At 52.5% G+C, this 25,313-nt stretch overlaps 1 protein-coding gene across 3 annotated transcripts in view; it reads left to right on the top strand.

The window, feature by feature from the left end:
* The first annotated feature begins 433 nt into the window (after nucleotides 1-433).
* MDGA1 (MAM domain containing glycosylphosphatidylinositol anchor 1) overlaps nucleotides 434-25,313 on the top strand; it is a 65,320-nt gene continuing 40,440 nt past the window's right edge. For 2 of the 3 annotated variants that reach the window (XM_081517715.1, XM_081517714.1), the window contains exon 1: nucleotides 527-1,729. In XM_081517715.1, coding sequence (XP_081373841.1) covers nucleotides 1,663-1,729 — 67 coding nt within the window. In that variant the 5' untranslated portion in view covers nucleotides 527-1,662. Of the gene's footprint in view, nucleotides 1,730-25,313 lie in introns of all 3 variants that reach the window. The other variant, XM_081517716.1, reaches the window with a different exon arrangement.

The following is a 25,313-nucleotide window of genomic DNA, read 5'->3' as shown; positions in this document are numbered from 1 at the left end:
CTGGGGCGAACGGCCGTGCTTGTCCGGCGAGAGGACTGGGATCCGTGCACCCGGCTCGAGCAGCGGGTCTGGGTGTGCGAGGGCAGGCGGAGAGCGAATGCGAGAGCGCTGCGGAGCCCGCGCCGAAACCCACGTCCCTTCGCCACTGTCCTCGGGATAGATGGATCCATTTCTGCTTTCTGACATTTTCCTGCTGGGGGGATGGGGGGGGCGGAGAGAGGGAGAGAAGGGGGGAAGGGCTGGAAGGGGTGGGGGGGAGAGAGAGAGAGGGAGAGAGGCAGAAAGGCAGTCAGCTTCCCCCAGCCCTGTTTTGTTTTCTCTAATTGGTCCTGGGGGAGGCGAGGAAATTGGACAGAGGCTGGGCCCGGCGAGCTGGGCTGCCTTTAATTGGCTCCTTTTTTTAACTGGAGGGGAATCAAACAGGAGAGCGAGCGACAAAGGGTGGGAGAGCGAGAGACCGAACGAGGAGCCGCGAGGAGGAGGGAGGAGGAGGGAGGAGGAGGAGGGAGAAGGTGGGGGCAGGCCGGGGGAGGCGGGGGGGAGCTCGGAATGAAAAGCTCGGGGTGGGGGGTGGAAAGCAGCACAGCGAAGCCCAAGTTGCCGAACGAGCCGAGGGCTCCCACGGCCCGGAACCCCGCGGCCGCCGCGCCCGGGAGCCCGGCCCGGCCCGGCCCGGCCCCGCCTGCTTTGGGCCCCCGCCGGCAAAGGCCGCCGGGCGGGGGCGGGGACGACCAACTTGGGGCGCGGCGCAGCCCCGCTCTCCCGAGAGCTCCGAGCCCGGGAGCGCCACCGCCGCGACCAGACGGCGGGAGCGGAGCGCGGCGAGCGGAGGCGGCGAGCGGCTCCAGCGCTGCAGCCCCGGCCTCGGCGAGAGCGCGAATATTTTTCAAACGACTCAAACTTTCCTTCTTTCCCCGCGTTCTGGGGCCTCTCTTGGATGGAATTGTTCTCCTGATTCCCGCGGGGCGCTGGGGCGCGATTCCTCCCCGGGGTTCCTCCGCGGCTCCGCTAACTTCGCGGACCCAGGGACCCGTGGCTCTCGCCCCTCGGCGGAGCCCAGCCCGCGCTTCTCCCCGGCTCTGGAGGCCCAGAGTCGGGGCTTTTCGCCTCCGAGAGGACGCGCAGCCCGGCCCCCTTGGATCGGGCTATTGAGCCCCCAGCACCGGCCGCAGAACTGGAGATAGCGGATTAGCCCGAGCCGAGCCCCGGCCTCCCCGCCCCTGCTCCACCGAGGGGCGTCCCCTGGGCGGAGAAACGACAAGTTTATCAGTCGTCGGTGGCCTGTTGGATCCAAGCGCCTCTGCCTCCGCCGAGGGGTCCCTGAAACCCAGAACCCCGAGCGGACAGCCCTGGGGACCCGGAGCGTCTCGGCGGCCGGGCTCCTCGGGCCGGGGCGCTGGCTGCTCCGCCGGGCGCGCCGAGGCACCCGGGGCCAGGCCAGCGCCCCCTGCGTCCCCACGCGGGCAGCGGCCCCGCCGGAGGAGAAACCTGGATCGCTGCCGCCGCCGCCTCCTCGGTCTCCTGGTCGCCGCCGCCGCCGCCCCCTCCGTCGCCTCTCGGGGAAGGGGAAGACGCAAGGGGCACCGAGGGACCCCGGCGGATGCGCCCCCCACTGCCTCTCGGGCTGCGCCGCCTCGCGGGGATGAAGCACGGGCCGTGAAGATGGAGGTGACCTGCCTTCTACTTCTGGCTCTGATCCCCTTCCACTGCCGGGGACAAGGAGTCTACGGTAAGAGCCCGCGTCCCGCTGTAAGCCCGTTCAGCCCCGCGCGGAAACTTTGCAAGAGGCGCAAAGTGCGCGCTGCCCGGGTTTGGTGGCTACCCCGGCTCGGACTCTGGAGTGGATGCCCGCGTCCCCGCCCTTTTCTAGAGCGCGAGGAAATCGAGCTAGCTGCTTCAGCGCACGGAGGCAGGTCGTAGGGTCTGGCGTTAAGCCGGGGATGCCAGGGGGAGGTAGTACCCACTTTCCCAAACCCTGCCTGGGGCGGGAATGAATCGGAAGCCTTGAGAGTATCCAGTTGGCTCGGGAGACCCTGACAGACCGCACACTGGGGACTGAGAAAGCGACTTGCACCGAAATCTTGTCCCACCCTAACTCGGCCTCCGGAGTGGAAGCCAAGCTCTGCACAATCTGGAGTTGCGCGCGGCTTGCGGGCGAGCTGGCTGCCAGCTCCGCGGCCCGGCGGCGAGCTCGCCTTCTCAGCTCTCTCGCTGGGCTTAGCTTCCTGACAGCCCAAGCGGATGCAGGCATCCCCTAGATCCGGCTCCCAAGACGCCAGGATCCCTTCTCGGACCTCTGCTGAGCCGGTTAGTTCTTCCTGTCCCCGGTTGCCAGCTACAAAACCCCAGCTCCACCTTCCTTCTCCCTGCGCGCACACAGACATTCAGCCACGGTCCCCGGGAAAGCAAACACGGCACGCGCCCGTCAGGTGACGTGTCCAAACTCTGCCTCCTGCCCACGCAGCTTTGCTCCCGCGTCCGCACGCGCGGCTCTCAGGCGCCAAGGGAACTCTGGTTACCCCCTTCTCTCATGTGTTTTCCTGGGGAAAGATCCTGGGAGCCGGCATCATCCGTTCAGGGTCACAAGGGCTCATCCCTCTCAGGAAACCTACGTCTGAGTTCTAGCAGCCGGTAATGCCCTGACCCACAGCACAAAAAGTCTTCGGGGCCCGGTGGCCCTTACCGTACCTTCTCCTGAGTGCAGGGTGGTCTGTGTGGGTCACTTTTTTTAATGCAGTGTTGCTGGAGTGGGGACGATTCTCTTTCTTTAGGGTGGACGACCTGATTATTCACCTCTAAATCAGGAGAGGGTTTGAGCTGTTCTGTTGAGGGGGTGGGAGCTGAGGCATCGTCCCCTCAGTTGCCATCCTCAAGTGCAGATGCTAAATGCCTCTTTCTGGGGATGCCTGGCAAGAGGGAGGGGTGTTCTGGGAGGGGTATCTGTGAGGTGACATCCTCCTGGCCCTACACAGCTAGCTAGCTTGGGTTTAATTCCCCGGGGAGGCTGGCTCAGGCATCTGGCCAAACTCTGCTTCTTAATTAGTTTGTGTGTCTCTTATTGCCTGGCCCTTTACATAGGCCAGAAAGGGAAAGAAGGGGGGAAAATGCAGCAGGGACTGAGAGAGGCTGGGCTGTGGAGAGAAGGCCACTGAGCGGGTTCCAGAGGACTCGGCCTCCCCAGGGCAGGGGAAGATATCCGGGTGTACTGAGGAGGTCCTCTTTCTTTTTTTTCTCCTCAAGATTTCCCTACATCTTCACTGCCTCCTTAGGAGGTGGCCTCGGGAGGGACCAGCTGAGGCCTCTGCCTTCTCACCACACCCCAGGGGCTCTGGAGAGTGATGGGGAGCCCTCCGCCTCTGCTGCTGTCCTCCACGCTGCTCTTCCCTCTCAGTGCCCTTGGGCAGATCTGGCAGGCTCATCTCCTGGCCATCCGTCTCCTCCATCCCCTCTAGCTTCTTCACCCTTCTCCAGGGCTGCGTGGGGCCCATCTCGAAGAGGCTCTCATGAGCCTAGCCTGGAAACCCCAGCCATGAGGGCGAGGGGTGGGGCAGTGGTCTCTGTGGACCCTCATTCATAGGACTCTGGGGCCAGGATTTAGCCATTGCCGTATAAGTCCCCCTTTCACTGTATTTTCTCCACTCCCTCATGTGCCTGGGTTCTAGCTGCTCTCAGAGTAAATCAAGGTGGACTTGGTACACTGGGGCCAACCTGGAGCTCTTGGGTGACATTCTTTCCACTTGCCCTTTGAGAGTTTGCCTCCAAGGAAGTCTGGAGCCTCTGGGGAATTGCAGGGTAGAAAGCCTTAATCGGGGTGGATGGAGAGAATGGAAGATCTAGTGTGAGGAGAAGGATGGCAAGAGGCTGTGATGCTATAAATTTGGCCAGCTTTAGCAGAAGGGACGGAGAAGGCAATGGCACCCCACTCCAGTACTCTTGCCTGGAAAATCCCATGGATGGAGGAGCCTGGTAGGCTACAGTCCATGGGGTCGCTAAGAGTCGTACAAGACTGAGCAACTTCACTTTTACTTTTCCCCTTTGTGCACTGGAGAAGGAAATGGCAACCCACTCCAGTATTCTTGCCTGGAGAATCCCAGGGATGGCGGAGCCTGGTGGGCTGCCGTCTATGGGGTCACACAGAGTCGGACACGACTGAAGAGACTTAGCAGCAGCAGCAGCAGAAGGGAGAACTACTCTTATCACTGGGTCTGGGTTAAGAAATGGTATGGAGAGCTAGTTCTTCTGCCCCAACCCCCACCCCAAAGCAGGTGAGAAAAGAGTAAGAGTGTAGGGGTGAGAGATGGTCACTCATGCCCATCCATCATTGTATGTCGACACCCAGCATGGTGCCTGGCATGGGCAAATATCTGTTGCATGAATGAAGGGCCATTGTTGGGAGGAAGGATCATTGTTGGGAATGAAGGGAGCATTGTTGAGGAAATGCTTCTTGAAATTCTTTCTCCCCTAGAAGTCTGTCGAGAATGGTTTCAGCAGGGTAGTGGGGGCTCTTTGAGAGTCTCTGCTTAGGGCAAGTCATGGAGCCCTAAGCTGGCAGCCGGAGGGCACCTTAGCTGCCGTGGCAGTGAGTGGGGAGGCAGAAGCTTTTACTCAAGGCACAAAAGATAAAACTGTGCCTGGGCAAGGGAGTCCCTGCATCTTCCCAGCCTGGGTGGCTAAGGGAGTGGCAGATTAACGTGGAAGCCGAACTGAGAAGAGGGAGGAGGAACAGAACATGGAGGGGAAAGCCATCAGGATCTTGCCTGGGCCGTGGCTGTCTGCTGAGGCTGGTAGGAAGAAGGTGCCTGGAGCTCTATGCCCGGCTACCCTTGCATGTCCACTTGTTGGCTCTGAGGCCCACTGTCCGAAATAGGGTTGGGGAGGTGCTCTCAGTCTGCTCAGGTGGCTTTGCTCTTGGGAGCACAGATGCTACGGCAGTTGAGTACTGGAGCAGATGGTCCATTTGGAGCTGGTCTCCTCTTCCCTCCCGCCTCCCAATCTCCTGGGCCAGTTTGTTGTGCTCCAGGGTGGATCTTGTAATCTGCTTTCTGGCATGCCAGGGGGAGGTGGGCTGGCCACAGAGACCTTGTTTTGGGGCAAAGACAATAGCCAGGTGATGAAGGAGACGTGTCCTGTGTGTGGGTAGCATCAGAGAACACCCTCTCCTCCACCCTGGCTTCCTCTCTTCCTCCCATAGCCGCTGGACTTCCAGCCAGCAGCAGGTCAGTGGGACTCCTCTCCCTTTCAAAAACACAACAAACCCCTGGATTATTTAATATGCAGGAGTGGGAATTGACATTATCCTTAAGACAGGTTGTTTGCAACTTACTGGTGGAAGTCAAAATATTTCACTAAAGGTGTCATCAGAAACTACTATCCTATGCTAATTTTTGTGGGAACATGAAGACAGATGTTGAATAATTTGACAAGAGCAACATAGCTTACAGAATTATCACCAAGTCAGGTTTTTTTCCCCTCCTCTGAGGGGTGCGGAAAGGGAATTTGAGGAAGTGTGTCTCCCAGTGCCATCTTCTGGGTGTTGATCTGGGTGTGGGCACGCTTGGGAGTTTTCACTGACATTTCTACCCCATGCCTTGAAACTGGCTGCCCCCTGGTGAAGGGAGTCATAGCATCTGAAAACTCTGGCCTCTCAGGGCAAGCAGAAGGCTTGGGGTTTCCTAAGTATCCTCGAGACAGTCCCTGACTCTTGTCCCTTCTTCCTTCTCAGTTATGGAAACTACACGAGGGTGAAAGAGGACCTTGTGTTCGCAAATCCAGGCTGTTTTGTTTGCTTTGTCAGCATTATCTGCACCCCCACTTAAACCTCAAGTTTAAGTTGGCCTCTGAGCTAGTTTGAGGGCCCCCAGGCCTCATTTCAGGCAGGAGAGTCCCCCTTCAGGTCAAGATCCACATGATGTCCCACCCTACACTGCAGGCTGCAGATCTGTGCTTCCTGCCTGGAAAGGGGCTCTGGGAAACGGGGTGGTTAGAGAGGAGGAGTTTATTTATTAGCTCTTCGAGGGGCTGGCTGCGGATGTGCCGGGAGCCCCCTTGTAATTGGCCAGACCTGACTGTGAGCTGCTGGGGCCAGGGTGGCAAAGCCTCGTTTAGAGCCTGGTATTAGCTCTGCTTTGCTGGAACATGGAGGGACAGGCAGGGGGCTCCATAGGGAGAATGAAGGGAGCTAATCACAGCTGCCAAGGCCAACAAATGAATGATGCAGGAAATCAATACCTGGGGGCGGGAGTGGAAATCTGGGCAGTGGTAGCGGCCACGGCTTCTCCCCAGCTGCCCAGGAGGCACAGGCAGGCCTGGGAGGAGTGAGACAGCCAGGAGTGTGAGGCCCTTCTCTCCCCCATATCGTCCCCGACCCCCACCCCGCTCCCTTCCATCTTCCTCTCCCCTACTTCTACCTGTTATCTCCTGGTGGCTGGGTTCACGGAGGTTGGGCCAGGAGATACCCCATCGAGCGAAAACACGGAACCTGGGAGATGGGACCTTGGGTCGCTCAGTCCTGGATGAGTCCTCCCTGACTCTGACGTGCCTCTGGACTCCGGGGCCTGACAAGGGCCCAGGTGCCTGGGGACCCTGCCCTGTGCCACTGGCACTGCCACTCCAGATGTGGCCAGCAGGGGGAGGGCTTGGCCATCACATTGCTTCTTGCCTTTCCTGGGCTCCCGTGACCTCAAGCCTCCCAGTAGGATGAGAGTTATCCTAATTACTTAGCCTCGGGCCCATGGGGGCTCAGTAGGGCCTTCTGAAGCTCCAGACTCCCCCCACTAGCTCCCGTGTTCCTACCCTAGCATCCCAGGGCATTTGCCTGTGGTCAGAGCCACACTTTCGACACCCTAGGTTGGAGGAGAGCTTCCTGGTGGGGCTTGGCTGGGTTGGTTCCTGATCCACGGGGGCTGTGTGAAGAGCAGGGGCTCATGCTCGGGCAGAGCTGAGAACCTGGCTATGGCCCCTCTTCTGCATCTTCCTCCCCACAGTCAGAAGACCCTGCTGTGCACTGGTACTATGTGTTAAAGGGCCCCTGTTGCATTTAGATGCTGATGTGGAAGGCAAGAGCAATGCCTAACTCAAAGGAATGAAACTTTTTTTTCCTTAATGCAATCTCCCTTTTCCCACGCCTATGAGTAACATGTGTTTTCTGCAGAAACAATCAGAGAAAACATAAAAGTATAAGGAAGAAAGTAAAACTCACTTGACATCCTGCGCTGCATTCGATGATGGTTCTTTCAGGTATCTTCTTGTGCAAAGAGGACTGAACTTTTTTCTCATTTAGCCTCATCAGGTCTTAGTTGTGACACGTGGGATCTTTTGTGGTGGTGCACGGACTCTCTAGTTGTATGTGTGCTCAGTAGTTGCAGCGTTTGAGCTTAGTTGCTCCACAGCATGTGGGATCTTAGTTTCCCAACCAGGGATGGAACCTGTGTCCCCTGCATTGCCAGGCAGATTCCTAACCACTAGACTACCAGGGAAGTCCTAGGAATGAATATTTTAGGGAGAATTGTTGGTTATAACAACAACATCTTATAGGTGTGTAAGTGCCCACGTGCATTAACAAGCATTTTCACACCTCTGCCTGCCTTGATTCCATAACATTCTGAGAGGTCAGAACAGTGGGTCCTATTGTCCCCATTTAATAGATGAGGAAACCAAGGTTCTAAGAGTGTAAGGATTTGCTCAAGGTCATACAGCTGGTAGGAAGTGGCTTGGAGACTCGATCCCAGTGGGCCTTCTGATTTGGAAGTAGGAAAATAACATGGTGTCCATCTCATGTGTGCTAAGTCACTTCAGCTGTGCGCAACTCTTTGTGACCCTATGGACTGTAGCCTGCCAGCGTTCCCTGTCCATGGGATTCCCAAGTAAGAATACTCGAGTGGGTTGCCATTCCTCCTCCAGGGGATCTTCCCCACCCAGGGATCAAACCTGCATCTCTTATGTCTCTCTTATGCATTGGCAGGTGGGTTCTTTACCACTAGCATCACCTGGGATGCCCAGTGTCCTTCTCACTATTCACTAAATTCCTGAGTACCTCCCTGATTAAGGCCCTGTTCTGAGCATTGACAGGGCTACTGAGATAAATAAGATGCAGGCTCTGCCCTCAAAGAGAAGGGGAGAGGAATCACATACAAGACAGTGGTTCCTGGAAGATCTTGATAAATGTCATGTGGCAAGGGCAGATAAAGGGCTGTGGGAATTCCAAGGGGGAGGAAATTACTTGCAAAGCCTTTTAGAGGAGGGGGCATTTGAACTGGTCTTGACAAATAGAAGTAAGGAGTGAGAAGGGCATCCCAGGTGGATGGCTCATTATGGCAAAGGCAAGGAGGATGAAGAACCTGTGGGGGGGGGGAAGTAGTGAGTCATTCATTTGGGCTGGAACTTAGGTTGAAAGGGAGTCAGGGCAGTGAGAGTTGGAGCAGTAAAGGAATAATAATAAAAATTGCTTACACTAACTTCCCAGGATGAGATCAGGAATATGTATTGTCTTTAATCCTTATCACAATCCCTTTAGAGAGAGTCATTCATCAGCCCATTTTATCAAAGAGTAAACTGAGGGCTCAGACGGGTAAATTTACTTGTCCAAGTGGCAGAGTTGGGCTTGAACCCAGATTTGCGGATTATAAGGCCTGTGCCTAGAGGCAGTAGGCTGGACTCTTGGGTTTGGGAGATAGTATCGGGAGGGTCTTGAGTAGGTGAATGGGTTGATGTGACCCATGGAGTTCATATTAGGCTGGGTAGTCCTGCAGCTGTGTGTTTTGAGGAGGCTGTGGTTAAGAGGAGGTAGACTGGTCAGGAGATCTGGCAGTTGTCTGGCGAGGTTGTAGTGAGAGCTTGATCCAGGGTGGTGGCTGAGAGAATGGACAGGAAGGAATCAGTGTAAGAACTGCCACCAATTGACAAACATTTGAGTTAGGCTCTGTATGGAGCACTTGTGAATTTGACGAAAGAAACACGCTCGTGTTCTCTTAGAATTTAAGTTCAAGTTGAGGGGAGACAGGCAGTAAAAAAGTCAGTGAATAAGTATATAATGCATTCTCTGGTGATGAGTTCTATACAAAAGAGCAAAGCAGCCAAGTTCAAGTTCATATACATTAGTTAGGAGTAGGGGTGCTCCCAGAGTGGGTCCCCCCCAACCCTGAGCAGAGACCTGAAAATGCCCGAGGGGGGAAGTCCCATGGACATCTGCAGAAAGTGTGATCCAGGCAGGAGAACAGCCAGTGCAAAGGCCCTGGGGTAGAAACATGCCTAGACTGTTTAGTAACAATGGGAAGTCCAATATGGCTGCAGTGGAGTGAGCCATGGGGAGTAGGAGGTGGGATTAGAGAGTTAATGGGGCCAGACTGTTTGCAGCCATGAAGGCTATGGAGGGTCTTTGGGTTTTATTATGAAAGAAGTGGGAGCCCTGGGAGGATTTTGAACAGAGGAGGGACATGAATTGACACCTTTTTAATAGAATCTCTCTGGCCGCCGTGTAGAGACTAGACTGTAGGAGGTTGGGCATGGGGGGTGGGGGATGGATCCAGTAGAGACTGTTACAAAAGGTGAGAAGTGAGACTGCACAGTCACTAGGTCCTGACAGTGTTTCAGAGCTCGGAAAAGGGATAGGAGCTGTTTGGAGTTGGGAAGCTTGGCACACAATGGCAATGAGATAGAACGAAGACCACAGAAAGTCAGACAGGTTTGGCGCAGTGGCGTAAAGTAGTTCAGCGTCTGGACTTCTGGAGTCCAAGAAATTATATCTGCTTTCAAAGCTGTGGCTTTACTGCTTGTCAAATGGGTTTGTGATAAGCATGCAATGAACCATACCTGGGAAGCCCTGAGCACTGTGCCAGGCATTTAGCAAGTCCTCTGTGAATAGTTTTTTTTTTTTAAGTCTTTATTGAATTTGTTACAATATTGCTTCTGTTTTGGTGTTTTGGCCCGGAAGCATGTGGGAGGCATGTGGGATCTTAGCTTCCTTACCAGGGATTGAACCCACACCCCCGGCACTGGAAGGTGAAGTCTTAACCACCGGGCTTCCAGGGAAGTGCCCTCAGTGAGTAGCTTTGTTTGAATGACAGTGTCTGGCACTGGGATGACTGGGCGAGATGTTGATGGAGCAGGCGGACGTGAGTGAGGGTGCTCAGGAGGGAGACATCTGTTCTGAGAGGTGGACTTGCATATCTGGATTTATGTCCATACAGCGATGTGGGCTGAGACCACGAGGTGGGATGAAATTGCCAAGAAAGTGTCCAGCAGAAACTAACACAACGCTGTAAGGCAACTACACTCCAGTAAACATTTTCTAAAAAATGACCAACGAAGAGAGGATAGAGTGAGAGAAAAGACTGGGCTAAGACCAGTACCCTGGAGAGCAGGGGAGGAGAAGGTGGAGACAGACCAGGTGGCACCAGGGAGGTAGGAGGAGACTCAAGAGAGGATGAGGACCAGAAAGCCAGGGAAGGGATGGAGTCTAGGGGCAGAAAGGTCATCTGAGATGGGAGAGGAGATGGAGTACAGCCATCTGGGGACTGGGAGGTTGGTGGGGAGGCAGCTGCAGCAAAGAGTGCGGTCTTTGAGGGCCAGTGGGAGCCCCCCGGGGATTTCTGATTTGTGAGTCCAAGGCTGAGCAGAGATAATGCATTTCCAACAAACTCCTGGGGGATGCCGGTGCGGCTGGCCCACGTGCTGCTCTTTGAGCAGCAAGAGTAGGCAGGAAAGAGGATTGGACTCAGATGGGACGACTTGGGTTGGCGGGCCAGGGGGGCAGCTCGCTGAGGGCCCTTGACCCAGGAGTCTTGCCTCTCTGAGCTCGGCTTCCTTATCTGGAAGGCTGGTCCAGGCATGCCCACCTTTTGGGATTGCAGAGGAGCCAAGAGGGATAGCACTTTGTCAACTCTTGAGGCACACTATGAGGACTCTGTTTCACGAGAGCAAAGGCCTGGCCAGCAGATGGTAAGGAGCCCCGGGTGTGGGCGGTGTGTGGAAGCAGGAGGTGCAGGCTGCAGGCCAGGGAGGGCTGGAACCCCAGTTTCCCTCGACCGGCTGGGCCTTCTGCCCGTGAGAAACTGGAGCTGCAGTGGAGGGGTGGGAATGATCTCTGTTGGGGGAAGGGTGATGTGTGTGGGCCCAGAGTTGCTGCTGGGTTGGCCTCGGAGATTCCACCCCAGGCTCTTCTTGGTTCCTTTCCAGTCCCAGAAACTCAGCCGAGATTGACTTTGATGATCTGGCCGGTTGGAAGCTGTGCAGAGAAATGGTTCTCAGCCCCAGCAGCCTGTCAGAACCACCTGGAGAGTTTTTTCAACAACAGATGCCTGGCTCCGCCCCCAGACCTCCTGAATCAGAAACTCCGCAGGTGGCATCAAGGCAGCTGTGGTCGGAAGAGCCCTCCAGTTGATTCCTGGGCACAGCTGGTGCAGACAGCGTATCTGAATGAGTCAGGCCCAAGCAGATGCCTTCTTCCCTTGGGTTTTCTGAGGGCATCTCTGCGTTTTCCAGGTCACCGTCCAAGCTTTGTTTTTACCACGATCATCTGGACACTTGGATCTTCAAAAAAAAAAAAACCTCACTATTTTTTGAATGATGAACCAGGGGACTTTCTAGTTTCATGGTTCTAACTGGAGTATCTAGGTCAGGAGCCTAGGAGACTGGACTCTCTTGCCCTTCTTCTAGCCAGGGATTTTCCAGTCTCGAACCTAGAGAGACCCTGAGAAACTGCTCCAGGAATGTCATTTTCAGTGATTTTCAATAGGCAAATTATGTTACCTTTTGGAAATGTGGCCTTTTTGTTTATTCTCTTCTCAGTTTAGAGAAAATGAAAATTTCAGAGCTAGACCACATTGCAGCAGTTCAATGTAAAGCAAGCAGATATTGAATGAGTATCTGCTGAGTATCTGGAGGGGCAGTTGGCGCTGTGGCTGCAGAGGTGAAGGACACCTGCCCCCAGGAGCTCGCAGTGCAGCAGGAGAATGGGGTCTTTCCCAGGGTCCTCACCTTACAGTTGGAAAAGCTGAGGCTCAGCTCAAGGGACTTGCCCAAGGCCCAGCAGTTAGCAGGTAGTAGAGTCAGGATTTGAATGCAAGGCTGCCCAATGCCAAGTCTCATGCTTGCCCGAGAGTGACCTTCCTGAGGGCAAGAACTGACCATTGTTTTGTTCCCCAGACTGCTGTGGGTGATGGGGTGCTGATGAGGACCCTCAGTCCTGTTGTTGTTGAGTCACTCAGTCGTGTTTGACTCTTTGCAGCCCCGTGGACTGCAGCACACCAGCTCCTGGAGCTTGCTCAAACTATGTCCATTGAGTCGGTGATGCCATCCAACCATCTTGTCCTCTGTCGTCCCCGTCTCCTCCTGCCCTCAATCTTTCCCATCATCAGAGTCTTTTCCAGTGAGTCAGCTCTTCCCATTCGGTGGCCAAAGTATTGGAGCTTCAGTTTCAGCAGCAGTCCTTCCAATGAATATTCAGGATTGATTTCCTTTAAGGGACTCTCAAGAGTCTTCTCTTGTCCTATACCACTTAGGAATCACATTCTGAAGACTTCCTTGGTGGTCCAGTGGTTAAGACTCTGCCCTTCCAGTACAGGGGGTGCGGGTTTGATACCTGGTTGGAGAAATAAGATCCCACATGCCGTGCTGGGAGGCCCCCCCCCAAAAAAAGGAGTCACATTTTGTTGCCAGAACCAAAGAACTGACTACAGAGTCTCAAACAAATTAAAGTGACTTTCTTAAGTCTAGAAGTAGGCTATGCACGGCTGCTCTGGTGGCTCCTTGCTCACTAGAGATCCAGGTTCCTTTCATCTTGCTGTTCTGATCTCCTTACAGTGGTGCTTCTCAAACCTCCTGCATATTAGAATTATCTGGGAGTGTTAAAAGAAAAAAAAGGCGTTTAGGTCATATATCAAATAAATCACAATGTCTGGGAGTGAGAACCAGGGATCAGCATTTTAAAAAAAAAATCCCCAGGTGATTCTGATGTGCAGCAAAGTTCAGGAACCCTTGCCTTAGAGCATTTTGCCTCAAAGTCACCAAAGGGCTGCTGGGGCTCAGCCATCATGACACATTCCAGACAGGAAGAAGGAAGGAACACTTACAAGGGTGAGTCATTTACCCGTCAGAAAAGTTGAGTCAGCTTTTCCAGGAGCCGCCCCCCCCAATGATGTCTGCTTACATCTTACTGGCCCTCCTTAGGTGAGGGAGGCTGAGAAATACAGCCTTTTAGATGGATTCTCACCTAAGAGAACATCAGGGTTTATTTAGATAGAAGGGGAGAATGAAAGCTGGGTAGGTAATGAGCAGTCTTTACCACAAATCCCCACCTCGGGATCATCTGGTGTTTCTTGAAATGAGCAGATTTAGATGGATGTGAACAGCTGTTCCTCTCCCCACCTCCCTGGACCCTGCCAGCCTAGTTCAGGTAGGTGGGTGGGTGGGTGGGGGGCTCTGGCTGCTCCAAGGATGCCCAGAAGGAACCTTAGCGAAGACTGGAAGCCAGGGCAAGGAAGAGGCTTGCTAGCTCCCCACCCCCAACATCCAGTGAGGTCCAGCTGCCCATCTGCTAGTGTGTATTTCCTCCTCCTCCCCCCAACACACTGTTCATTTATCCTTCTGTGAGGTTGTTCATTTCCCCTGGTTGGTACCTATCTCCTCTAGCAGGTGGCTCCTCTCAGTCCCAGCTGCAGGAGAGCTCTGTGGACCCTTCTTATTCAAGGGAGCAAGAAACTGAGGGACTCTTCTAGAAGCCATGATCTACCCCATCTTTCTGCCTCTCAGTAGGCCCCACACCCACATGAGCCCAGGCCACCCCACTGCTGTATGCTCAATGTCTGGTCCTTTGTAGGAAAGTTCTTCTGATTGTCTGACCTTATTTCAACTTGCTGTAGTATAACATCTTATCAGAAAGTTTCAGGTGACTTCCTTGGTGGTCCAGTCCCTTGGGATTCCATGCTCCTAAGGCAGGGGGCCTGGGTTCAATCTCTGATTAGGGAACTAGATCCCACATGCCACAATTAAAGATCCAGCACAGTCAAATAAATAAATATGAAAGATTCAGGAGCTGAGGTCTTTGAGCTGAACTTGAATATCTCCTTGGCTCTGAGACTTTCCCTCTGTAATTCTTAAGAAACTCTAAATGAAGGCACTTCTCCCACCTCTGAGAGGGACATCAGGAGGGTAGAGGTGGGGAGGGAGTTCGATTCTGGTGGCTTCCTCTACCTGGGTTTGGTTCTGGTGTTCCAGTAAAATGCAGGGGGCCCTTGATCCCCTGGAGAAGGGAACAGCAACCCACTCCAGTATTCTGGCCTGGAGAATTCCATGGACTGTATAGCCCATGGGGTCGCAAAGAGTTGGACATGACTGAGCGACTTTCACTTGGGGAGGCCAGTTTATCTCCAGCAAATTACACAAGCTCACAAGGCAAGCTAAAGGTCTGTGCTGTCACAAGACCTGGCTTTACCTGCCTTCCTGGAATAAGGCCACACAGGAGACACAGAGAAGGCCAGGAGTTGGAGCTTGATGGTGTGGCAAGAGCTCAGCTGCCAGCCAGTGGTCTTAAGTGACCCAGAGGCCCTGGAATGTCAAAGATTCAGTGCAGGAAGAGACTGAGACCGGAGGAGGTGAGGTCAAGGTCACACAGCAATTAGGTGCCAAGACTGAAGTTAAAAGTCATGTCCAGGGACTTTCCAGCTGGGTCTTTCTTGTTCTCTATTATTCTGTAGGCTCAGGAAAAGCCAGGACATGACTGCATGGCATTTATAAGCCCAGTTCATACCCACATCTCTAATAAAGCTCCCCTCATCCCTGTAAACTCCATTTCTTATTCCTGAGCCTCACTGCCTTGGGACTACAGGATCTGGGTATGAGTTCAGGCCTCCTGGTTAGATGTTAGAATCCTTTAATGAGGTGTCAGGGAGGCCCTAGGAAGCCCTGCTCCTTGTGGGTGGAGGAGGCAGTCAGCTTGGTAGATGAGCTGGAGGTTACTACCAATCTCTACCAGGCCCCACATCTCTGTCACATGGCCTGAGTTCCATCTTAAAGTCATTATTCATGTTAGCTGATGGAAACCCAGTCACTGTTTCCAGAAGGTTGTCCTGGGAATACCAAGCGTCTTTCAAAACTTTTTCCAGTGATCCGGGTTGGTTGATCACATGAGTTGGATCTTGAAGCGACGGGATTCAGGAAAGGAGGTTTCTAAGGAAGAGATGGGTGGAGGTAAGGGAACGTGGTAGGGTATTTGGTGTGTGTTTGTGTGTGTGTGTGTCTTAAGCAACATGACAGCCCAGGGTATGGCCATGTGAGAGGTTTAATAGTGGACACCATGATGGTCATAATTGGTTTGGACTCATAGTCTTAGTTTGAGTTCCCCAGAAGTGATCCTGAGATAAGGACCCAAGTGCGGGTGGTTTATTTGGAAGATGAGCCCAGGAAGCTCTGATAGAGGAATGGGGATGAGAGACAAGGACATAAAGGAACCAATGGAAGGAAGCCAGTCAACACCATGTCCCTTTGGGGACCTCTGGGGCACTGTGTAAAACATACTTAAGAGTCATCCTACCGTGGGGATGTGGGAGCTGGGGCCTGAATACACTAATTCCCATCTGTCGTTGGGAGGGCTGCCCCAGAGGGTGTTAATTTCCTGGTACTCGGCCCACTGCACGTGCACATGCTGGCAGTGTGAGCTCTAGTGACCAGAGGCGGCCTCAGGCAGAGCGAAGCAGGTGCTGGGCGTTGTGCGTTGCAACGGTTAGGGGAGGGAATATGGGAGAAGAGGGGATGGGGTGGCAGAAGATGAGATGGTTGGATGGCATTACCGACTCAATGGACACGAGTTTGAGCAAACTCTGGGAGATGGTGAAGGACAGGGAAGCCTGGTGTGCTGCAGTGCATGGGGTAGCAAAGAGTTGGACACGACTGAGCGACTAGACAACAACAATTGGCAAGGGGCACTTACAGCCTGTACTACCTCCTGGCTGAGCCATCAGTCTTGCTTTTTCAGATCCAGCCTGCTTCGCTGAACTCTTTGTTCTTAGAACTTGTCTTCTGTATGAATCATCCTCGATTCCAGGCTGAAAACTCTCTCCTGTGGCCATGAGCTCCGTGAGCTGCTCATTTGCTTCCTAGGATCCTGGGAACAGAACTTCCAGCACGTCGATTTCCCCGAGACCTTTCTGATAGAATCCAGACTCTCCCTGAAGGATTGAGGGGACCTTATAGCGGGGGAGGGCAGGGCAGAGGGTCACTGGGCACAAACTCAAGAGTCTATAGGTCCTTTGGGCATGCTACCAGAGGCACGACCATTAACTTCCCATCTGCTGAATTCAAGACTAAGAAAGAGATAGGGACAATCTCTGAGACTAGAAGACTGCCTCTTCTTTCTGTAGGCAGGATTCTGTGTGGATAAGAAGGCTGATTGTATTGTCTACTCCCCTCTCCAGGCATCACACCTTCTCCCATGGGCCAGGCTCACCTGCTTCCCTGGATGTCCTGGGGCCTGTGGGGCAGGATCAGAACAACACCTCTGTCCTGTTGTGAATTTGCCTCTGTCTTTTCACTACCAGCGGGGACCTGCGATTAGCTAATTAATTAATCAGATGTTTACTGAGCACCTCCGGTGTGCCAGACACTGTTCTAGGTGCTAAGAACACAACACAAAGAGATGATGATGGAATCATAGCCTTGTAGAATCAGAGCCAGGAGGAAACTTAGAACAAATGTTATCATTTGTCAGAAAAGAAACAGGCTGAGAGAGGGCAAGAGAAGTTCTCAAATCACACAGCAAACAGGCAGCCCAGCTTGAGAAATCGTGGAAAGTCAGAGGTAACGGATGTAGAGATCACCTAGCTGAACTGGTCAGTTTTTAGAGATTGAAACCAGTGGTCAGAGGTGAAAGGTCACTCCAAGTTCTGCCTGCCTGTGAATGCAGCCTTCTCTCCCCGTTCTATCTCCCAAGTCAGGTCTGGGCTCTAGGTTACTGAGAGGAGCGTGTGTGTGTGTCATAGCTTCACATGCCAAGGGCAGCAGGCAGGAGACACGAGAGACTTTCCCCAGATCAAGCCTCTCCACCTCCTTCTGGGGCATTTAGAGGCTACAGCAAGTCCTCCCCTCCCCTCCTGCCTTTCCCCAGGTCCCTGTACAGCCGTGGCCCCTGGCGTTGCCCACTGGCACAGTGGCCTTGGGCGATGCTGGGAGAGCTCTGCACTGAGGGTTGCCCTAAAGTGCCTGAAGCACCGACACCCTGTCTGGCTCATTCCCTCCCTCACTTTCTTGGGAGCTGAGGGAGCAGGGGCTGTGGGGCTGTCTAGGCGAGAGTGGGCTGTACCCCCAGTCTCCTCCCAGTCATTCGCTGGAGCTGGGACCAGTGAAGTCAGTGGCTCCTTTGGGCCCCCCTGCAGAATTATAGAGCCAGGCTGAGGGGTGAAAGGAGTGATTGATGGGGAGCTGTGGTTGCTGGTAAAGATCAGTGTGTGTGTGTGTCTGTCTGTCTTTCTTTCTGTCTGTCTGTCTGTGTATGGGAAACCATTGGCAGGAGATAAACTGCTCTTACTGGAAACTTCAGCAGGAGCTGGAATGCATTCCTCAAGTCCTCTCACCCCTGGGCATGTACACTTCATCAGTGTTTTTCATGCATATATAAATATACATGGATATGCATGTGCTGAAGGTGTGCGTATGTGTGGTGATACACACAACAACACGGGTTTATGTGCAGGGAGTCCTGTATGTATGTATGTGTGTGGAGGGGTCTGCAGACCTCTTTGGGGGATTCTCTGGATCCGCCTTTATCCCACTGTCCCCCCGGTAGCCTCTGGTCGTCCTTGCCTTGACTCCTAGAGCTGTCAGCCCAGCACTCTGTCTGGCCTGCGTTATAACTGCCTGCCACCCCTTCTAGGAGGCCTGGAGTGGGGGCAGGGACAGACCGAGGCTGGCCAGAAGCTCCTGGCTAATTTTCCCAGCCTCCATCGATCCAGCAGCTTCTCCTGAGTCTATTAGCAGTCGGCGAGTGAAAATATCCCCCATCTCAAGCCCTGACCTGAGACAGGGAGGAATCCATAGCAATTTGTTCAAACAGAGGGAAGCATTTCCCTCTGATTTGTATTTCAATTTATTCCAGGCAGGAAGGGGGTCAGGGTGGGGGTGGGGCGAGCCCTGGCATGGTGGCCAGAGTTGGGCCCCAGGCCGTCCCCCTTGGCATCCCTGTGCCAGCCGGGGTGGCAGCTGGTACTCCCCATGGTTCCTGGGGGTAGGGGCTGCAGAGGGGAGGATGGGCCCCAGCAAGGGGGACGGGAAGAGAGACCCGCCAGCCTTCCCAGCAGGCCCTGTTTGGCTGGAGAGCTCAGTTGTGGATTTGATTTTCACAAAATACAAAGCCGCCAGCTTGGAGCCTCTCTCCCAGGCACTGGGGCCTGTGCCAGGCGTGCGCTCACCCGCTGTGCCTGTGCCAGGGTGGGGGCTGGGCTGGGCGCTTTGACCCAGTGGCCCCAGCTGGGTTGAGCGGTGGAGGGTGGGGTGGGGTGGGGACCCTTATTCTCCTGAAGCCCTCCCCAGCCGTCCTCCTAGGAACAGAACTGCTCAGGCTTGGAGGGGAGCTGGCACCTTGGAGAGTTCCCTGGCAGGGCGGAGAGCCCCTCACTGCGGGAGCCCTGAGCACTGTCTGCCTGGCGCAGTGCTCACGTTTCATTCCTGGACTCAGTAGACCGGAGCTACTGGTGTCCCAACCTAGGAAGTCTCTTTTGAGCACCTATGATAACAATAGCTCTGGCTGACATTTATTAAGTACCAACTACTTGCTGGGCACTGGCAATCGCCCAGTTTTTGCAGGGTCCCAGCTTCCTCCTGCCCCTCACTCTCCTCAATCTTCCGCACTCCTCTGTTACCTCCCTCACCCATCCCTGCTCAGCATTTGCAGTTTCTCCTTTCCTCCTGAGGGTGGCCTTAATGACTGAGGGCCTCAGGACTGATGTCTCTGCAGCCCCCCTCCCCCACCCCTTTTCCACAGGAGTCCATAAACAGGCTAGCTCCCTTTCTTCTGGATCACTTTCTTTGGCTGCACCTTGCCTTCTCATCCCCACCAGGGTCCGGTCTTCTGCAGAGGTGGCTCCATGGCAACCAGAGAGGAGGATTCTGGGAAGGGTCAGCCAAGTGGTCCTGCAGTTTCCCGCCTCCCCCCCAAGCCCTCCCCTCCACCATCTCTTTCCCTCATTCCTCAGTGCCCCAGGGAGGAGAGTAAGTGGAGAAGTTCTTCACACCGAGGTGTCAGTGACTCGCAGCTCTGAGGTCAGCTGTCGCACATGACTCGCCAGGCTTCCTGACACCACCAAGGTCTAATTTCAGAAGCATGCAACTAAATATATCAAAGTCGATGAATAATCATCTCTCTCGCTCAGGTGGGAATGTAGGGACGCAGTGTGGCCTGAAGGCTTATAGCAGAGGCTTCTGCAGTAGAACTAGGTTCAAGTCCAGCCAGACTCACTGGCTGTGTGGTCTTGGGCACAGCAGTTATACACGGCACCTCAGTGTCCCCCATGTACAGGCCAGTGAGGATAATAGCGTGCTCCTCGGGGCTGCGGTGAAGAGGAAATAGGGAAGGTGTGGAAAGCCATTCTGAGCCCAGTGCCTGGGCTGTTCAGAGGAGGCCCTGCTAAGTGAGTGACTGCAGTGTCCCAGCCTGCTCAGGCCTGCTTGGTGAGTCACGGATCTGCCACCAGGAAGGGGACATGTGAGGCTCTACATACAGGCACATGACACAACACTGGGGGAAGGTGGGAGTGAGACCCTGGCCCTGGAGAAAGAGGGGCAGACTTCCAGCCCTCCTCCCGTCTTCCTCTTGGGGATGTTTACAGCAAGGATGTTCTCTCTGAGCTACTTTATGCCTTGGGAGACAGCTGTGTTTTGCACCTTTACCATCACCCACATGGCTGCCCATTCCAGATCTCGCTTTCCTCCTAAGAGGCAGCTTCCCCCTCCTCCTGTCCTTGGCCCCTAGGAGGCTCCTTAATGGCAGTGACTTTTCTAGTCCTGGCTGTGATTGAACTTTAAGCCAATTGGCCTCCCCCATCCACAGGGCCTTCACTTTTTTCCCCCAACCGACTGGGTTTTAAGTCATTTACAAGTTGTTCAGAGGCTCAGCATTATAATCAGATCCTACAGTGCATGCCACTTATGTGATTTCTAAAATTTTAGCCAAAAAAGGAGAGAAACCCTTCTGTGATGGAAGAAAAAAAAAAATCAGAATACTTAAGCGTGTGGGGGGGCAGGTATTACATTTCTTGATTTATAAGTATACCTGATATAAAGAAAATATGTTCCCAAACTTTATGCTTCTGGAATTGACTCCTGAAAAAAAAAAGATTATTCATCCCGTTGTTAAAGCAGGAATTTAACCTGCTTTCCCTCCCAGGGGTGTTGTCCTTTGAAAGGGGCACAGAGAATGAACAGTGACTAATCTGCCAGTGTTGACAGGTCATATGAAGAACCCACAAAGCAGGGAAGGGGACCGAGAGTGATGGCGGTGGGGGCAGGAATGCTGTCTTATAAAGGGTGGTCAGGGTAGACCTCACTCGTAAAAGAGCTGAAGGAAGTGATGGGGTAGCTCTGGAAATCTAGGGACGAGCAGTCCAGTAACAGAGCTGTTGGTGCAAAGTTTGTGAGGCAGAAGTGGGCTTGGTCTGCTTGAAGAACATCAAAGAGCAGTGTGACTGCAGTAGCGAGGAGCAAGATACAAGGGTGGGTGGGAGCAGACGTGGGGCATAGCAGGCTATTGAAAAAGCTGTGCCTTTGACATGAAGTGAGACGGGAGTTGGTTGGGTTTGAGCAGAGGAGAGATGGGATCAGACTTGGTATAAAGAGATCTCTCTGGCTGCTTGTGGGGAACAGACTGTACCAGGCAAGGGAGGAAGCAGAGCCGACCTCTCTGCTATAAAAATCCAGGCAGGGGATGGTGGTGGTGGCTCAGTCCGGGTTGGTATTTCAGGGGTTGGGTTCAGGATCAGTTCTGAAGATTGAGCTGGTGGCTTGGACCTAGGGTGTGGGAGCAGAGAAGTCAGGGATGACTCCCAGGTTTCTTTCTTTTTTAAACTTTTTTTATTTTTAGTTTACTTATTTGGCTGTGCTGGGTCTTATTTGCAGGAGGCAGGATCTTCAATCTTCATTGTGGCATGTGGGATCTTTAGTTATGGCACGTGGGATCTAATCCCGACCAGGGATCAAACTGAGGCCCCCTGCATTGGGAGCATAGAGTTTTAGCCACTGAACAGTAGCCCTGAGTCTCAGGTTTCTGGCTGATGGTGTGTTTTCAGGATGGGGGTGAGGATTGGCTCCCAGGCCTTGGGGTGCTGAGGGGCACTAAGTGGTGTCCCCCTGATGTCACTGGATATGGAGAGAGGCATACATCTTACATCTCTGACATCTCTGTTCCCTTGGTTTTTAAACCTTCAAAGCTAATCCTCCTCCCTCCTCCTGAGCTGGGGTGAAGATCAAACCCAGAGGAACTTTGCAAGGGCTGCATGAAGAGATTTCAAGCTGTCAGTTTGTGACACCCATAGTTCAGTTCAGTTCAGTCACTCAGTTGTGTCCGGCTCTTTGCGACCCCATGAACCGCAGCACACCAGGCTTCCCTGTCCATCACCAGCTCCTGGAGTCCACCCAAACCCATGGCCATCAAGTCGATGATGCCATCCCACCATCTCATCCTCTGTTGTCCCCTTCTCCTCCTGCCCTCAATCTTTCTCAGCATCAGGGTCTTTTCAAATGAGTCACCTCTTCGCATCAGGTGGCCAAAGTATTGGAGTTTCAGCTTCAACATCAGTCCTTCCAATGAACACTCAGGACTGATCTCCTTTAGGATGGACTGGTTGGATCTCCTTGCAGTCCAAGGGACTCTCAAGAGTCTTCTCTAACAACACAGTTCAAAAGCATCAATTCTTCGGCGCTCAGCTTTCTTCACCGTCCCAACTCTCACATCCATACATGACCACTGGCAAAACCATAGTCTTGACTAGACGGACATTTGTTGGCAAAGTAATGTCTCTGCTTTTTAATATGCTGTCTAGGTTGGTCATAACTTTCCTTCCAAGGAGTAAGTGTCTTTTAATTTCATGGCTGCAATCACCATCTGCAGTGATTTTGGAGCCCAGAAAAATAAAGTCAGCCACTGTTTCCACTGTTTGCCCGTCTATTTGCCATGAAGTGATGGGACCGGGTGCCATGATCTTAGTTTTCTGAATGTTGAGCTTTAAGCCAACTTTTTCACTTTCTTCTTTCACTTTCATCAAGAGGCTCTTTAGTTCTTCTTCACTTTCTGCCATAAAGGTGGTGTCATCTGCATATCTGAGGTTATTGATATTTCTCCCGGCAATCTTGATTCCAGCTTGTGTTTCCTCCAGCCCAGCATTTCTCATGATGTACTCTGCATATAAGTTAAATAAGCAGGGTGACAATATACAGCCTTGACGTACTCCTTTTCCTATTTGGAACCAGTCTGTTGTTCCATGTCCGGTTCTAACTGTTGCTTCCTAACCTGCATACGGGTTTCTCAAGAGGCAGGTCAGGTGGTCTGGTATTCCTGTCTCTTTCAGAATTTTCCACAGTTTATTGTGATCCACATAGTCAAAGGCTTTGGCATAGTCAATAAAGCAGAGGTAGATGTAGATGTTTTTCTGGAACTCTCTTGCTTTTTCAATGATCCAAGGGATGTTGGCAATTTGATCTCTGGTTCCTCTGCCTTTACTAAAACTAGCTTGAACATCTGGAAGTTCATGGTCCACGTATTGCTGAAGCCTGGCTTGGAGAGTCTTAAGCATTACTTTACTAGCATGTGAGATGAGTGCAATTGTGCGGTAGTTCGAGCATTCTTTGGCATTGCCTTTCTTTGGGATTGGGATGAAAACTGACCTTTTCCAGTCCTGTGGCTACTGCTGAGTTTTCCATATTTGTGGCATATTCAATATCACGGCAATTCAAGTCTATGCCCTGACCAGTAACGCCAAAGAAGCTGAAGCTGAACAGTTCTATGAAGACCTACAAGACCATCTAGAACTAACACCCAAAAAAGATTTCCTTTTCATTATAGGGGACTGGAATGCAAAAGTAGGAAGTCAAGAAACACCTGGAATAACAGGCAAATTTGACCTTGGAGTACAGAATGAAGCAGGGCAAAGGCTAATAGAGTTCTGCCAAGAGAATGCACTGGTCATAGCAAACACCCTCTTCCAACAACACAAGAGAAGACTCTACACATGGACATCACCAGATGGTCGATACTGAAATCATATTGATTATATTCTTTGCAGCCAAAGATAGAGAAGCTCTATACAGTCAGCAAAAACAAGACCAGGAGCTGACTGTGGCTCAGATCATGAACTCCTTATTGCCAAATTCAGACTGAAATTGAAGAAAGCGGAGAAAACCGCTAGGCCATTCAGGTATGACCTAAATCAAATCCCTTATGATTATACAGTGGAAGTGAGAAATAGATTTAAGGGACTAGATCTGATAGACAGAGTGCCTGATGAACTATGGATGGAGGTTTGTGACATTGTACAGAAGACAGGAATCAAGACCATCCCCAAGAAAAAGAAATGCAAAAAAGCAAAATGGCTGTCTGAGGAGGCCTTACAAATAGCTGTGAAAACACAGGAAGTGAAAAGCAAAGGAAAAAAGGAAAGATATACCCATTTGAATGCAGAGTTCCAAAGAATAGCAAGGAGAGATAAGAAAGCCTTCCTCAGCGATCAATGCAAAGAAATAGAGGAAAACAATAGAATGGGAAAGACTAGAGATCTCTTCAACAAAATTAGAGATACCAAGGGAACATTTCATGCAAAGATGGGCTCAATAAAGGACAGAAATGGTATGGACCTAACAGAAGCAGAAGATATTAAGAAGAGGTGGCAAGAATACACAAAAGAACTGTACAAAAAAATGACCCAGATAATCACGATGGTGTGATCAGTCACCTAGAGCCAGACATCCTGGAATGTGAAGTCAAGTGGGCCTTAGGAAGCATCACTACGAACAAAGCTAGTGGAGGTGATGGAATTCCAGTTGAGCTATTTCAGATCCTGAAAGGTGACACCCATAATTTCACCCCAAAGCCGGGTGGGGATGATGCCTAGGACCCCACAGTGGCCTGGGGTGGGGGTAGGGGATCAGAGTGCTACCCACACCAGAGTAGAGGTAGTAAGCTCTCCAGAAACACTGTCTTTCCCTCCCCTGCCCTCCTGTCCTGGGGTCTAAGGCCCCACCTGCTCTCAAGCTGCAAGATTGATTTTGCTTTCAGGGTTGTTACTGTTATTATTATCCACTTAAACAACTTCATAGGAAAAGAAAAGGAATCCAATGACCATCAAACATGAGCCATTCATTCTAAATTCCCTGCCCATATCTGTCAATATATTTTTACATAGCAGTAAACAGTGGTCCACTCTGCACTCTCAGACGACTTTATCTCCTGCACATGTCTCCTGGTATTGACTGAACCCTCAGACCTGTCAGCTTAATGGCCACAGGGCACCCCCTGCATCAATGTGTTGGAGTTTGGGTCACCGTTTTTGCAGTGCTTGGCGTTTGGGCAGATGCCAATTTCTTCTTCTAAAGAGCTCTGCCGTGAATATCCTTATGTGAATTACTTTTTCCTTTTAAATTATTTCCTTGGGGCCTACTCCCCAAAGTGAGATTGTCTAATAGGTCATAAGATAGGAACAGTTTTATGGTTCTCATCTTGCACTGCCAGGCTGTGTTACAAAAAGTTTGAGCCGGGCTTGTGCAGAGGCCAGCCACAGTGGATTTTATCATTTTAATTTATTTTCACCAGTGTCATAGGTGCATTATAGCCTGCTTCTTTGGGTCTTTTCAACACCTAATAAGACCTGATCTGTGCAGAACTTTACAGTTTACATGGCACTTTCTGATATGATATCTCACTTAATAAGACACGGTGCGTCTAATATCGGCTTCTCTTTTATATGGTGAACTGGGGAGTTTAGTCATGTCAAGTGCTGGAGTGGAGCTTCCAGCCCGTCCTTGCAGGTTGGGTTGGAAAGAACTCGCGCCCACTCACCACCATCCCGTCCTTTCTGAGCGACCAGGGCCCCAGATGCTGACTTCAGCCCCCGTCCTCTGCCTCAAGCCCCCTTGTCTCCCTCGGCTCCCACAGCCAGGCCTATGTCAGGCTGCAAGCCGTGCCCTGTGCTTCAGACTTGGGTCTCAGCTCGCGGGGTGGGAGGAAGCCATTGGGCTTTTTGGGTCAGAGGGGGCTTTGGGGGTTCTTTGCTTTAGCAGAGCTGCCGCTCCCTCCATACCCTGACCCAGGGGCGGCCCGGGCTCTACATTCTGGGTTGGGAGCC

The sequence above is a fragment of the Giraffa tippelskirchi genome, chromosome 8 (genome assembly GCF_054371585.1).
Source record: "Giraffa tippelskirchi isolate mGirTip1 chromosome 8, T2T-mGirTip1v1.2.pri, whole genome shotgun sequence".
Lineage (NCBI taxonomy): Eukaryota > Metazoa > Chordata > Mammalia > Artiodactyla > Giraffidae > Giraffa > Giraffa tippelskirchi.
Note: the sequence above shows the minus strand (reverse complement) of the source record. Positions and strands in the feature narration are given on the sequence as shown.